This window comes from Hyperolius riggenbachi, chromosome 3, assembly GCF_040937935.1.
Source record: "Hyperolius riggenbachi isolate aHypRig1 chromosome 3, aHypRig1.pri, whole genome shotgun sequence".
NCBI lineage: Eukaryota > Metazoa > Chordata > Amphibia > Anura > Hyperoliidae > Hyperolius > Hyperolius riggenbachi.
In genome coordinates this window covers 210,352,652-210,368,724 of record NC_090648.1, presented here as the reverse complement: position 1 = coordinate 210,368,724, position 16,073 = coordinate 210,352,652, and the positions used below count along the sequence as shown (strand labels likewise).

Here is a 16,073-nt window from a genome sequence, read left to right as displayed (position 1 = left end):
CGGCCACGTGGGGCTCCGCACCCTGACTATACCAGCCCGCATGGTCCATGGATTGGGGGATCTCGGAAGGGGAGGGGCAGCCAAGCTTTCCCCTCCCACTCCGAGCCCTTGTCCAATCCAAGGACAAGGGGCTCTTCTCCACCTCCGATGGGCGGTGGAGGTGGAGGCCGCGATTTCCTGGGTGGGGGGTTCATGGTGGAATCTGGGAGTCCCCTTTAAAAAGGGGTCCCCCAGATGCCCACCCCCCCACCCCAGGAGAAATGAGTATAGAGGTACTTGTACCCCTTACCCATTTCCTTTAAGAGTTAAAAGTAAATAAACACACAAACACATAGAAAAAGTATTTTAATTGAACAAAAAACATAACCACGAAAAAAAGTCCTTTAATATTCTTAATTAACCATTAATACTTACCTGTCCCTTTAAATAAATGATCCCACGCAATATCCTCGGAAATGTTCTATCAGTTACAATGTAACAAAGTTATTACAATGTAACAACTTTGTTACATTGTAACTACGCCGCACCCGACGCCACTCGCCGCTCAGCCGCCGCATACACCTCCGTGCAGGACGCTAAGTCCCCGCAGCTCCCGCTGTCCACCCCGCCCACATCTGTCACCCACATGTCACCCACATGTGGGTGACATGTGGGTGACATGTGGGAGAGGCGGGGAGGGCAGCGGAGCCGGCGGGGACTTAGCGTCCTGCACGGACCCGACAGAGCTCTGAGCTATATAGCTCAGAGCTCTCTAAAGCATCTTTGTATTTGGGCTCCAAGGAGCCCCATTGGTCCATAGTAGACCAATGGGGTTCCTTCAAATCAGAAGGAACCCCATTGGTCTGCTAAGGACCAATGGGGCTCCTTGGAGCCCAAATACAAAGATGCTTTCGAGAGCTCTGAGCTATAGCTCAGAGCTCTGTCGGGTCCTGCAGCACAGACGCGGTGGCGGCGGTGAGTGACGTCGGGTGCGGCGTAGTTACAATGTAACAAAGTTGTTACATTGTAATAACTTTGTTACATTGTAACTGATAGAACATTTCCGAGGATATTGCGTGGGATCATTTATTTAAAGGGACAGGTAAGTATTAATGGTTAATTAAGAATATTAAAGGACTTTTTTCGTGGTTATGTTTTTTGTTCAATTAAAATACTTTTTCTATGTGTTTGTGTGTTTATTTACTTTTAACTCTTAAAGGAAATGGGTAAGGGGTACAAGTACCTCTATACTCATTTCTCCTGGGAGGGGGGGTGGGCATCTGGGGGACCCCTTTTTAAAGGGGACTCCCAGATTCCACCATGAACCCCCCACCCAGGAAATCGCGGCCTCCACCTCCACCGCCCATCGGAGGTGGAGAAGAGCCTCTTGTCCTTGGATTGGACAAGGGCTCGGAGGGGGAGGGGAAAGCTTGGCTGCCCCTCCCCTTCCGAGACCCCCCAATCCATGGACCATGCGGGCTGGTATAGTCAGGGTGCGGAGCCCCACGCGGCCGGTGCTCCGCATTCTGGCTATCCCAGCCTGCATGGGGGACAAGGGGTTAAAGAGGTCTGGGAGGGGGGACCCCACGTCGTTTTTTTTTTATATTTCCCACACTCAGAACGAAGTAAGTAAAACTCTTCCCACTTGGGGGAATCTATGAAAATAATACACTATTGTTACCTGTGCAAAAAAAACTGACATTTTCCGCATTTAAAAGACATTTTTGTCCTTGAAACTTAAAAATCGATTTTCTCAAAAACTATAATGTCTTTTTGAAAAAATTTTTTTTCCTCTTATTCCCACTGATCCCCTTAATATACCCTAGGAATTAGGTTTTCCTAAACTTTAAGCAGGCTTTGCTATTAACCGTTAAAGTCGGCGGGTTTTTAAATGTATACATTTTTACTTTGAAACTTTAACATCGATTTTCTCAAAAACTATAAGGTCTTTTTGAAAAAAAATTTTTTCCTCTTATTCCTCCTGATCTCCTTAATATATTCTCCAAATTTGAGGCTCTTAGCATTTAAGGGGGCTTTGCTATTAACCCTTAAAGTCGGCGGCTTTTTTATATTATACGGAGCGTTACGGTTTAACGCGAAATTACGGTAGCGTTTAATGCGAAATTACGGCATGAACGAAACGCGAAATTTCGCATTGAAAATTACGCTTACGGTATTTTCAATTACGATTTTAATGGCAATTTCGCTACGCTAATTTCGCATCGTAATCGCAAATTTCGCATGCGTAATTATAGTAATGCGAAATTACGAAAATTTCAGCTCAACTCTACGTGTCTTGACACCAAACTGATCCTCTGTTTGTCTAGCTGTCTAATACTGAATGTCCAATCCAATGAAACGTCATCTTATTCTCCTCTAACTTAACCAGAGAAGGTGGTGAAAAACTGCACTTGCTAATTAATAACACCCTTACCACAGTGGCCACTAGAAAGCATTCCCCCTCACTTTATTCAACAGGAATGAATGTATTACGCTATCCTTAACAGAATTTACTACATGTCATGCATTACATTTGTAAAAAAATTCCCAAAGTTAGAAATAGCCCTCCCTTTTTCATCATATTAGGACTATGGCTGTCACAGAGTTGGAGAATTAAAGTTGGCCACACACCATACAATTTTTAAAATATCTTTTCTATTCAAGAATTGCAATACATTTTTTTTTTTATTCATTGTAAAATCTCAAAAATCTGACCCATGTACCACACACGTGTGCTCAATTTTTCCCCAATTATGAAAAAAAATGATTGAAAACTCAGAAAAAATTGCTTGGGTCTGTACATCAACTAACTGACAATCTACCACACACCGTACAATTTTGATAAAAATTGACCAGAAAAATACAACACTCCTGATCTTCTTTTATTGTATAAAAACGGGAAATTCAATTAGATTTCTCAAACGAATGACAAAAGCTTTCGATTTTTTGGAACAACCGATCATAATTATTGAATTGATCTAAAATTGGATCTTTTAACCACTTGAGGACCCTGGGCTTTAACCCCCTTCAGGACCAGGCACTTTTTTTCCATTCAGACCACTGCAGGTTTCACGGTTTATTGCTCGCTCATACAACCTACCACCTAAATGAATTTTGGCTCCTTTTCTTGTCACTAATAAAGCTTTCTTTTGGTGCTATTTGATTGCTGCTGCGATTTTTACTTTTTATTATATTCATCAAAAAAGACATGAATTTTGGCAAAAAAATGACTTTTTTAACTTTCTGTGCTGACATTTTTGAAATAAAGTAAAATTTCTGTATACATGCAGCACGAAAAATGTGGACAAACATGTTTTTGATGAAAAAAAACCCATTCAGCCTATATTTATTGGTTTGGGTAAAAGTTATAGCATTTACAAACTATGGTGCAAAAAGTGAATTTTCCCATTTTCAAGCATCTATGACTTTTCTGACCCCCTGTCATGTTTCATGAGGGGCTAGAATTCCAGGATAGTATAAATACCCCCCAAATGACCCCATTTTGGAAAGAAGACATCCCAAAGTATTCACTGAGAGGCATAGTGAGTTCATAGAAGATATTATTTTTTGTCACAAGTAAGCGGAAAATGACACTTTGTGACAAAAAAAAAAAGTTTCCATTTCTTCTAACTTGCGACAAAAAAAAAAATGTAATCTGCCACGGACTCACCATGCCCCCCTCTGAATACCTTGAAGTGTCTACTTTCCAAAAAGGGGTCATTTGTGGGGTGTGTTTACTGTCCTGGCATTTTGGGGGGTGCCTAATTGTAAGCACCCCTGTAAAGCCTAAAGGTGCTCATTGGACTTTGGACCCCTTAGCGCAGTTAGGCTGCAAAAAAGTGCCACACATGTGGTATTGCCGTACTCAGGAGAAGTAGTACAATGTGTTTTGAGGTGTATTTTTACACATACCCATGCTGGGTGGGAGAAATATCTCTGTAAATGACAATTTTTTGATTTTATTTTACACACAATTGTCCGTTTACAGAGAGATTTCTCCCACCCAGCATGGGTATGTGTAAAAATACACCCCAAAACACATTGTACTACTTCTCCCGAGTACGGCGATACCACGTGTGGCACTTTTTTGCACCCTAACTGTGCTAAGGGGCCCAAAGTCCAATGAGTACCTTTAGGATTTCACAGGTCATCTTGCGGAATTTGATTTCCAGACTACTCCTCACGGTTTAGGGCCCGTAAAATGCCAGGGCAGTATAGGAACCCTACAAATGACCCCATTTTAGAAAGAAGACACCCCAAGGTATTCCGTTAGGAGTATGGTGAGTGCATAGAAGATTTTATTTTTTGTCACAAGTTAGCGGAAATTGATTTGTATTGTTTTTTTTCACAAAGTGTCACTTTCCGCTAACTTGTGACAAAAAATAAAATCTTCTATGAACTCACCATAGTCCTAACAGAATACCTTGGGGTGTCTTATTTCTAAAATGGGGTCATTTGTGGGGTTCCTATACTGCCCTGGCATTTTAGGGGCCCTAAACCATGAGGAGTAGTCTGGAAATCAAATGCCGCAAAATGACCTGTGAAATCCTAAAGGTACTCATTGGACTTTGGGCCCCTTAGCACAGTTAGGGTGCAAAAAAGTGCCACACATGTGGTATCGCCGTACTCGGGAGAAGTAGTATAATGTGTTTTGGGGTGTATTTTTACACATACCCATGCTGGGTGGGAGAAATATCTCTGTAAATGACAATCTTTTGATTTTTTTTTACACACAATTGTCCATTTACAGAGATATTTCTCCCACCCAGCATGGGTATGTGTAAAAATACACCCCAAAACACATTGTACTACTTCTCCCGAGTACGGCGATACCACATGTGTGGCACTTTTTTGCACCCTAATTGCGCTAAGGGGCCCAAAGTCCAATGAGTACCTTTAGGATTTCACAGGTCATTTTTGTTTCAAGACTACTCCTCACGGTTTAAGGCCCCTAAAATGCCAGGGCAGTATAGGAACTGCACTAATGACCCCATTTTAGAAAGAAGACACCCCAAGGTATTCCGTTAGGAGTATGGTGAGTTCATAGAAGATTTTATTTTTGTCACAAGTTAGCGGAAATTGATTTTAATTGGCTTTATTTCACAAAGTGTCATTTTCCGCTAACTTGTGACAAAAAATAAAATCTTCTATGAACTCACCAGTAAACACTGCGTTTGGGTGGTGATCTGATGTCGGATCTGCGGGCGATCTATTGGTGTGGGTGGGTGATCAGATAGCCCGCAAGGGGCAGGTTAGGGGCTGATTGATTTGATGGGTGGCACTGACAGGGGGTGATTGATGGGTGATTGACAGGTGATCACTGGGGATAGATGCATACAGTACACAGGGGGGGGGGGGTCTGGGGAGAATCTGAGGGGTGGGGGGGGGTGATCAGGAGGGGGCAGGGGGGGGATAAAAAAAAATTGCGTTGACAGATAGTGACAGGGAGTGATTGATGGGTGATTAGGGGGGTGATTGGGTGCAAACAGGGGTCTGGGGGGTGGGCAGGGGGGGGGTCTGAGGGGTGCTGTGGGCGATCTGGGGCAGGGGGGGGAGAAATCAGTGTGCTTGGGTGCGACATAGGGTGGCTGCAGCCTGCCCTGGTGGTCCCTCGGACACTGGGACCACCAGGGCAGGAGGCAGCCTGTATAATACACTTTGTAAACATTACAAAGTGTATTATACACTTTGTATGCGGCGATCGTCGGGTTAACATCCCGCCGGCGCTTCCGTATGGCCGGCAGGATGTTGCGGCAGGTATGCGGAGACAGGCGCCGGCGGAGGATCGCGTCACGGATGACGCGATCGCTCCACCCATGCCCTTACAAGGACCGCCGCCTCTGTGGGTGAGCTGGTCCTTGCGGGCTCCACTTCCCGGCCGCCCCTGTGCGTTAGGCGGTCGGGAAGTGGTTAATTGTATGGTGTATGGGTGTGTGGCCACCTTTAGGTATATTTACCAGTACATGTTGGCCTGAGTACAAAAGTTTGTAACAGTAAGTTTTCTGTTTTTGTGCACTTTTATAGGTAAGCTTCATATTTACAATGCGAGAACATACCCAAAGGACTGTCTGATTTGTTAGCATTGCAGTAGTAGATGTATCATATGGCACCTGGGCGAGAAAGTTCACAGATATGTTGTATGGAGGTAGGTTGTTCAGATTAATATCTGTAAAATAATCATAAACAGTAAAAAGTAAATTAATATATTAAAAGATAAAGTGTAAGTTAGCATGCAGACTGGCTTATAAAGAGGCAACGCTGCAAATATCACTTACAGAGGTTCATTCATTTTACTTTATTAGTACCTATAAAACCTGTCATTTGTCATTTTAGCCATAGCTCCCAACTGTCCCTCTTTTGGAGGGGCAGTCACTCTTTGGGGACCCGATTCCTCTGTCCCTCTTTCTTCTTCATGTGTCCCTCTTTCAGGACTGATGTACAGATCTGAGTAAATAGATGTATTTTTCTACTAAAAAACTGTGTTTAATTGACTCTTAACTGTATTCCCATACATTAAATTGATATATTTCTTATTTCCAAATGTTAATATAAAGGAGAATGAACCAGGATAGAAATGACCAGTGTGATTTGAATTTTAAAACTACAATTTTGTTTAAATAAAGCTTTATGGTATGGATAACGATGGTTGAGCCGTGGTAGTAATTAGGGGTGTGGCTTAAGGGTCCCTCCTTTTTATCTCAAAAAGTTAGGAGGTATCATTTTAGCCAACTTTATTTTGTCTCATAGTTCAGTAGTATTAAACATCCATGAGAAAAGTTTTGTATTAAGTGTCTGACAATGTGCATAAATGCATGCTTATCCAGAATTAATGTAACGATTGTGGAATCGTCTCCGTGGTCAGCACACCAGACGTGCGCTGACACGGCGGATTTTCTCCACAAGCGTATAAATTTGCAGGAACCCAGCAAAAGGTGCAACGCACCTGCAGAGGGAAATTCCTGATGGCAGGTGGAGCTGTGGAGTGCAGAGGAACAGCTCCTCTGCTCTACCACACACGCCAGACAGGAATTGTACGAAGGGAAGAACCGTAATCGCAAGAGAAGCGATTGAGAGTGAGTACAGAGACAGATTGTGTGTGTGTGCATAAAACTAGTCGCCAACCCGCGACTGTGCACACACCACAGCAGATACGAAGCTGGAACACGATCACGAGAGGTGCGATCGTCAGACGTGACACAAGGCTACAGCAAGGCGGAGCACGAGAATAGCAAAGGCACAGCAAATCATACAATGAGGAGATATGGAAAATAACAAACGCTAGCTAACCGCGAACACCGCACTCATTCGCAACAGTGCACGCGGTTATGCGCGGTCTCCACATGATAAGCACAATAGAGACAAGCACGCCTAACTAACCATCGACAGACAAACATGAAACAGAGGACGCGAGCGCTTGCTTAATGGTTACCTCACCGAGCCTCCAGCAAGCGTAGCAGACGAAACAGACACACGAAAACAGGGACAAGCGAGAGATAGGATCCACAGCACTAGCAAAAAGTGGCTAGCGCGATCCCAGGAGACAGAACAGAAGGATCCACAGCGCTAGCGAAAAGTGGCTAGGGCGATCCCAGGAGACAGAACAGAAGAGATAGCTGGTAGCAACCGCTGCACCAGCTATACTCCAAGAAAAGAGATCAGAACCATTTCCTGTCCACCACCGCTGGGACAGGACAACAGCAACAGAACAAACAAACAGATAAACAATCCTAACTGCACTTAGGGAATCTGCCTAGCACAGTTTCCAGGAATTACTCTAAGCTGATCTTCAAACCAAGAGCATGGCTGACGCTCTCCCGAGTGTTTCACAGAAAGACTCCTTATGACCAGCGAAGCATTGTGGGAAAGACATAGTACTTATAGTACATGCCTCCAATGAATGTGGCCAGGCAATTTGCATGACAACGTATGCAAATTCCTCTGCAAGCACAAGCTGCAAAACTGACAGAAGCTCTTCTTTCCAGAGTCCTGCAGCATGCAAACCTACACAATGGTCAGAAAGCTGCCTGCCTGCACAGGCAGCTGAGCAAATCATCACAGTACCCCCCCCCCTCCAGGGTCCAATTCCAGACGACCCTCAAAACTGATATCTTCAAACCACTCTAACAGAAGACTCATGAAGGTCGGGGCAGCCCGACAAGGTCCAATTCCAGAGTCAGTCCACCCGAAACCGACCTCATCGGAAACAGAAGCCACCGAAACATGCCCATCAGTACTACCAGTCTCAGTATAACACCCATCAGGACTGTGAACGCCAGAGAAGAAGCCATCGACACCCTCCAGACAAAACCCACCACCTTCCAAGGAGCGTCCGAAAATACCAAACCTGCCACAATACCTGTTCGAAGTGTCCCTTACAACACAAAAGCCACCGTTGATCTTATCCAGGGTACCAAGCAAAATTTCTCCCGGAATCTCCCAGAACCCTTTGAAGCTCCACAGAGATCCCAAGAGGGCAGAACAATCACCAGGCTCACATGGAGAATTACCAAGAACCCCCATGGAACCAATGACAATTCCAGATTCAGAATTACGAGGACACCCATCCAGACTTTTAGGGACCACTTCTGGGCATGCAAGCAGGTAGGCCATATCAGAGCATGTCTCCACCGAGGAAGCATCTGAGTACGCTGGTAACCGAGGCACACTTGGGCTTTTTGGGTCACAGAGCACACTGGGGTACACCAGCACAGGAGAAACCTCAGGACATGTCGGGGAACTGCCAACCTCAGAGTCCGTCACGACAAGACCAAAACCAGTACCGGGCAGAGAATCATCATGAGTGGAGGTCACAGGCACTGGACTTTCAAAAGAAGACTCGGATACAAATTCAGAAATTTCTGTGACAATAATATCATCATTGACTACATATGAGTGAAGCTCCATCAGAGCTGAAAAGGTAGCCAGCAAGGCAGCAATGCCTACGGAAGAGGGTAACACTTCAGAAGGACTTGGGGGGCAGGAGACATCTCCTACAAGTTCTGCACCCTTTGGGAGGAACTCGGAGACCTCCAGAACATCATTTTTCAAGTTTTCTAGGAAGGATTCTGAACTATCCATGTTACAGGGCAAAACTGAAACTTTATCTTGTGGACAGGGCAGATGTCCCAAGGAAGGTTCCACCATAAACTGAGATTGAATTTCATAATCATGAGGGGAATGTACAGGCATATTCACTGGACCACACACTGACTCCCTAACTTTAATCTCACTGCACCCAGAATTCTGCGTAGCAGTCAAACTAGCTTGCAATTCCAAAACTGCAGAAAAGCAGGTGAAAATAGCAGCAATACCTAGACGAGCCTCTAGGGACACTGCAGGAGATATTGTACAAGGCAATATTGACTCATCCAGAGTACAGGGTGGAGAGTCAGAACTTTCTTCAAAACAAGAAAGGGGTTCCCAAATGTCAGTGTGATTGGACATCATATTGTTATTCATGGTACAGGGCAGGCTCAGAGAAACCTTCTCTGGACCCAGCAAAAATGCTTCAGAGTCAGATTCGTAAAACCAAAGTGCTGTCTCACTTTTAGACTCGGCTAACGATGTCGAATCCGAGGAGACAGAACGCAAAATTTGCGGATCCAAGATCACTTTAGGTTGCGAAACTGATGCTTCCATAGCGCAAACCTCCGCGATCTGCGTAGCAGACTGCAAGGCATCTGGGACAGAAACACTGGAGCAACTGTCATTAGGCAACAGGCCTTCACAGGTGTGAACAGAATAAGGCATAGATTCATTTGCAAAAGAAGTGGCGACAACAACAGAAAATTTTTTATTAGACACATCAATAATTTTCGTAAAGTTGCATAACTTAGGAATTTTCCCCATAGTAGGTTCATAAATGGACGATCTCAGAGAACCTGAGGGAAAATATCTGTCTTTCTTAGACAAAGGACCACACAGACCTTTTGCAGCCATACGTGCAGTGGCAACATCAGACCGCACTGGTTCAACTTCCACACAAGCAACTGCTCTGAACGACTTGCACTCAGGCTTCAAACACTCAGTAGCTTTGGGAAAGGAAATGCATTCAGAACTCACTTTCTTTAAATCCAGAGGATTGGAACAATCGTCCGTTGACAATGTGTTTTTACAAGAATTAGCAGATTGAAGAGCATGTAGTTCATCCAAAATCATTCTCCACACGTCAAACAGCGGAGTCACAAAGTCAGAGATACATTCACCAGTCTTGATTAAAGTGCACGCAGACTCAATGCACGCATACAAAACTGCTTCATTTTTAGAAAGATAATGATTGCAAAACGATCTCCAATCACCTTCCAATTCATAGACCAGGAGCTGGATCTCCCATTTCTCAAACGGGGGTTCCCATGCACACTTAACAAAGGATGAACAATCATAGTGCGCACAGTCTACAGATGGAACTGGAGCAGGAACAGAACGGGAAACTTTTACCTCTTTATTGGGATCAATTGATTGGTGTGTGTGTAATTCATCCAAAATCGTCTGCCATACAAACATCACCAGATCCACAACACACTAATCACATTCATCAGAATCAATCAAAAGGTACATAGAGTCAAGACAATCATTCAAGACATCTTCGCTTTTTGCGATGTAAAAATCGCAAAAGGCTTTCCAATCAAAATCAAATTCTTCCACCAAGGCCCCGATTTCCCATGAGGCGAATGGTGGTTCAAACAACCCGGTATCTAAATAATCTCTATATGGGTGGGGATCAGGAACAGTACAGATTTTTTAACTGCTTTAATATAGCGTGCAATCCTACCTATAATAGGATCCACATACGCTTTTGTCTTAGGCAATGACATCTGAAGCAAATCAAAGGTTCCCTCTGCCCTGGGAATTTTGGTTTGGCTGGTCATACTGTAACGATTGTGGAATCGTCTCCGTGGTCAGCGCACCAGACGTGCGCTGACACGGCGGATTTCCTCCACAAGCGTATAAATTTGCAGGAACCCAGCAGTAGGTGCAACGCACCTGCAGAGGGAAATTCCTGACGGCAGGTGGAGCTGTGGAGTGCAGAGGAACAACTCCTCTGCTCTACCACACACGCCAGACAGGAATTGTACAAAGGGAAGAACCGTAATCGCAAGAGAAGCGATTGAGAGTGAGCACAGAGACAGATTGTGTGTGTGTGCATAAAACTAGTCGCCAACCCGCGACTGTGCACACACCACAGCAGATACGAAGCAGGAACGCGATCGCGAGAGGTGCGATCGTCAGACGTGACACAAGGCTACAGCAAGGCGGAGCACGAGAATAGCAAAGGCACAGCAAGTCATACAATGAGGAGATATGGAAAATAACAAACGCTAGCTAACCACGAACACCGCACTCATTCGCAACAGTGCACGCGGTTATGCGCGGTCTACATGTGATAAGCACAATAGAGACAAGAACGCCTAACTAACCATCGACAGACAAACATGAAACAGAGGACGCGAGCGCTTGCTTAACGGTTACCTCACCGAGCCTCCAGCAAGCGTAGCAGACAAAACAGACACACGAAAACAGGGACAAGCGAGAGATAGGATCCACAGCACTAGCGAAAAGTGGCTAGCGCGATCCCAGGAGACAGAACAGAAGGATCCACAGCGCTAGCGAAAAGTGGCTAGCGCGATCCCAGGAGACAGAACAGAAGAGATAGCTGGTAGCAACCGCTGCACCAGCTATACTCCAAGAAAGGAGATCAGAACCATTTCCTGTCCACCACCGCTGGGACAGGACAACAGCAACAGAACAAACAAACAGATAGACAATCCTAACTGCACTTAGGGAATCTGCCTAGCACAGTTTCCAGGAATTACTCTAAGCTGATCTTCAAACCAAGAGCATGGCTGACACTCTCCCGAGTGTTTCACAGGAAGACTCCTTATGACCAGCGAAGCATTGTGGGAAAGACATAGTACTTATAGTACATGCCTCCAATGAATGTGGCCAGGCAATTTGCATGACAACTTATGCAAATTCCTCTGCAAGCACAAGCTGCAAAACTGACAGAAGCTCTTCTTTCCAGAGTCCTGCAGCATGCAAACCTACACAATGGTCAGAAAGCTGCCTGCCTGCACAGGCAGCTGAGCAAATCATCACAATTAACAAATGATTCATGAAACATTATAGCTGACTCTAATGCTGGGCATACACGGCTCGTTTTTGAGCCATTAAGATGGCTCGATAGATAATTTCCAACATGTCCGATCTCCAGGCCCGATCGTCTCGCCGCTCGATTCCGGATTGCAGTGAATGGAAAAAGATAAGAAAAAGATAGGAGAATTGACTGCGGGATCGAGCGGCGAAACGTTCGAACAGGAGAATCGAACGGCAAAAACAAGCCGTGTATGCCCAGCATAATGCATGACTTTCACACTAACAAGCGTTAGAGGTCTCTTTCACACTAACAAGTGCACAGAAATAGAGCTTTTCCCAGCCAGAGCTGAAGGGTGACAACGAATACTATTAGCATATGTAAACAAAATTCTCAGGCAAAGGCTTTCCCAGTCAGAACTGCCAATGACATTACATTTAAAATTGTGACTACAATTACAGTCCAGTATGTTGAAGTGGCCTCCAGGGTATTCAGGATCAAGAAGGGGAGATGACAAGGGCAAACTATTATTATTGATTTATAAATCGCCAACATATTCTGTGGCGTTGTAAACAGTAGGTAAACTATGGTATAAAAAGGGCTGAAGAAACAAGGGTGTACAACAAGACCAGTTTTTGCTGATGATATGCTCATGTTCATTAAACAACCACACACCTCTTTCTCTCAAACCTTTTTCGAAATCAACTAGTACATCTGCCATAATTTTGATCTTGTAAACGCTGACAAATCTAAAGCCATTGATTAACAAGTGGGACAAGGCCCTTTTGATGCAAAATGATACCTTCCCTAGGTTGACTAGAATCACTAACTTACAGTATCTGAATCAATTATTGATAGAGTTCTACAGTACCATGTCCTTGACTACCCTCTTTTTAAGATTACAGTTACAGACTATCCTCATGGATTCCTGATTAGGCTGCATTAAAGAGGCCAAGTTGACCCTGTTTTGCTAATTGCTATTAATCTTCAGTATGAGCGGAATAGCTTTCCCATCACACAAATACTTAAAGGAAAGGTTCAGGGAAACCTGTAAAAAAATAAAAATCCATATCCACTTACCTGGGACTTCCTCCAGCCCGTGGCAGGCAGGAGGTGCCCTCGCCGCCGCTCCAGAGGCTTCCGGTCGTCTTCGGACGTCCTCCGGGCTGTACTGCGCATGCGCAGAACTACTGCGCCTGCGCAGTACAGCCCGGAGGACGTCCGATGACGTCAGCGCGCCCGCGTGGGACGCAGAAGAGCCCGTCCTTGGAGCGCAGAAGAGCCCGACCTGGCAGCCGGCCTGGCCAGGTCGGGTCGGCCACCGAAGACGACCGGAAGATGAAAATCTTATGAATATCCTGAGACACATAAAACATTTTGTAAGTAGCTCTGTGTGCCAATTCCTAAATCTTATATCACAGTGGTAGAAGCACTAAATGACATGTATTTATTAGTTCAGTGTGCCAAGACCCTTCTCAGAGCTAATACACAGTCCACAAAATGAGGGTCAGCTCCACCTTGAAAGTAATTATATGCTCAGCATAAGATCATCTAAAGGGTTGCTGACCCTTGTTTTGTGAATTCTTTATTCTTATACAGTACTTTATCGCTTGGCTTTTCCAACTCACTTTCTTATTCTATCACTTTTTCTTCCTTTTTAGCTCTGGGCAGAATGGATGCAGGAGTATAGTGTGTGTTGATTTTCTAATGTTTCTTTTTAAAGGCCCGTACACATGCCTGACTTGGCTGAGGCTTCCAATAATGACTGCCTCAGCCGATAATTAGATGTGTGTACTGCAGCCCCTGACCCCTTAACGGCAATCTACCCAGCGGATCTACTCACCACCAGTGATGCCGATCCCATTGTTTGCACCCCGCCACGCTGCATGACGTCTCCCAAGCACCGCTCATCTCCCCTTTGTCCTCCCCCACCCCGAACCCCCGCATTACAATGTCATAAGCTACACAGCCTAGAAATGTTGCCAAAGGGATCAGGTCCTGATCCTCGATGGGCGACATCCGTCAAAGGTGTGTACCAGTGTTGCCAACTCATCCCTTTAATTATGGACACATATGAATTATACAGGTTTCGTGGCTAGTTAGATGCAGTTAAGGCACTGATTATGTTTAAGTAGCCCCAGAACCTGTATAACGTAGATGTGCCAGTAAATAAAGGGATGAGTTGGCAACACTGGTGTGTATGCACCTTAAGGCTACAGCACACCTTTGCTTAAAAAGGAGAGTGAGCAATACGTAGATCGGTTTATTTTGACGCCCGAAACATTGCAGAACTGACCAATCAAGTGAAATAGATTTGGCAAAGATGTGGAGGGTTGGAGAGGGTGAAGACTGTATCATCAGCAAACATAGCTACTTTGAATTCCTCCCCCCCAACCCTCACACCTGAAATCAATCATTCTGAATCAGCAGAATCCCGGACCAACAATGCTAGGGGCTCAATACAAAGGGCAAAGAGCAAAGGAGAGAGAAGGCACCCCTGCCTCATTCCGTTGACACCCGACGACAGACCCATATTGCAAACCACCGCTGTGGGGCCAGCGTAGGGACCACGGATGCCACTGAAGAACTCACCTGCCAGACCAAATTTCTGGAGGACCAGATGCAGGTACCGCCAGTCAACTTTATCAAAGGCCTCCCCCGCATTCAATGAGAGAAGCAGAGAAGGCCCCCGACCGTGACCTCATCTAGACCAATCATCCTTCTGCTGTTATCTGTGGTCTGTCTTCTCATGGAAAAAACCCAGTCTGATCACAATGACCTTTGGTAGCAGGGAGTTTAGCCTATTGGCCAATATCATCGAAAAAAATCTTTATCAACGTTTATCGATGAGATTGGTCAATAGTTGGAGACTTCAGCACTGTCCCTACCTGGTTGAGGGATAACAATGAAAGCCTGTAATAATTCTGGGAGAAAATACAAGGAGCCAGAAAGAACCTAATTATATAACAATGACATGACTGGGGCAAGATGATCCTTGAAAATTGTTTAATAGAGTGCAGTGAAACCGTTGGGACCAGGGGCCTTCCTGTTCTTTAAGGATTTAATGGCCAGAGCAAGTTCTTTAGGAGATATGGGAGAGTTTGGTTTGACTCTACCTGCCTGGTAGAAGGAGGGTATCTGGACACTATTTAAAAATTCAAGGATATCTGGAGCAGAAATCTTAGATCGGTCTGTGGTGGTGCCATCATAAAACTTGTCATAATAAATTGAAAAAAGATTGACTATTTGGGAGGGGTCATAAGACATTTTCCTCGTTTGTCTCTCATTGGGAACAGTCTGTTTTGTGCTAATCTCTGGCACAACTTACGAGCTAGTAAAATGTTGGGCTTGTTAGCCTTATCATAACATTTTTGACTGGTAAGTCTAAGGGAGCGCTCGGCACTTTTAAACAACAGCGCTTTCAACTCCTGCCTCAAGCCTGAGATTTGGCCTAACAGACTGCATTCTCCTAGAGTAGCATGGGACATTTCGAGAGAGTGGATCTGCTGCTGAAGGTCTCTAACACCATAAATATATAGCCTCTTCCTATGAGATGACATTTTTATGGTCTCGCAAACTACCATCTGCACTTTAGGGTCTTTTAATAGGGATTCGTTAACCCACCATTCGAATTGAGAGGGAGAGCCATTTGAGAACAATGTAGCTTGGACTAAAGCATGGTTTGACCACAATATTTCAGAAATATCAACATCAAATAGGAGGGCTTTTTGGTCTTTTTTGTCCCCTATATATTCCTAGTGGTTCTGTGTCACTTTTAAATAAGCTTCAGTAAGTTGGTTTACACCTTCCGCTGCTAAGCCGGTTCCAGCTCCAAGTCAGGATGGGCATGAAGAAGGGGCGTGAACAAATTTGGGCACCCAATTTCAGCTAGTAGAATGTCGGTACAATTTACAGATATTTACATATCTAAAGTGTTATTTATCATAGTAAAATATTGGGAAATAATTCATATATTTTACTACAGCTTAACCTAACATTACGC

General features: G+C 44.6%; 1 protein-coding gene across 1 annotated transcript in view; it reads right to left on the bottom strand.

The window, feature by feature from the left end:
• Positions 1 to 16,073, bottom strand: part of LOC137562270 (uncharacterized) — a 294,902-nt gene that overhangs the window by 121,529 nt on the left and 157,300 nt on the right. Inside the window, exon 16 of the mRNA XM_068273603.1 lies at positions 6,036 to 6,145. Within this exon, the coding sequence (XP_068129704.1) occupies positions 6,036 to 6,145 (110 nt within the window). The remainder of the gene's footprint in view (positions 1 to 6,035; positions 6,146 to 16,073) is intronic.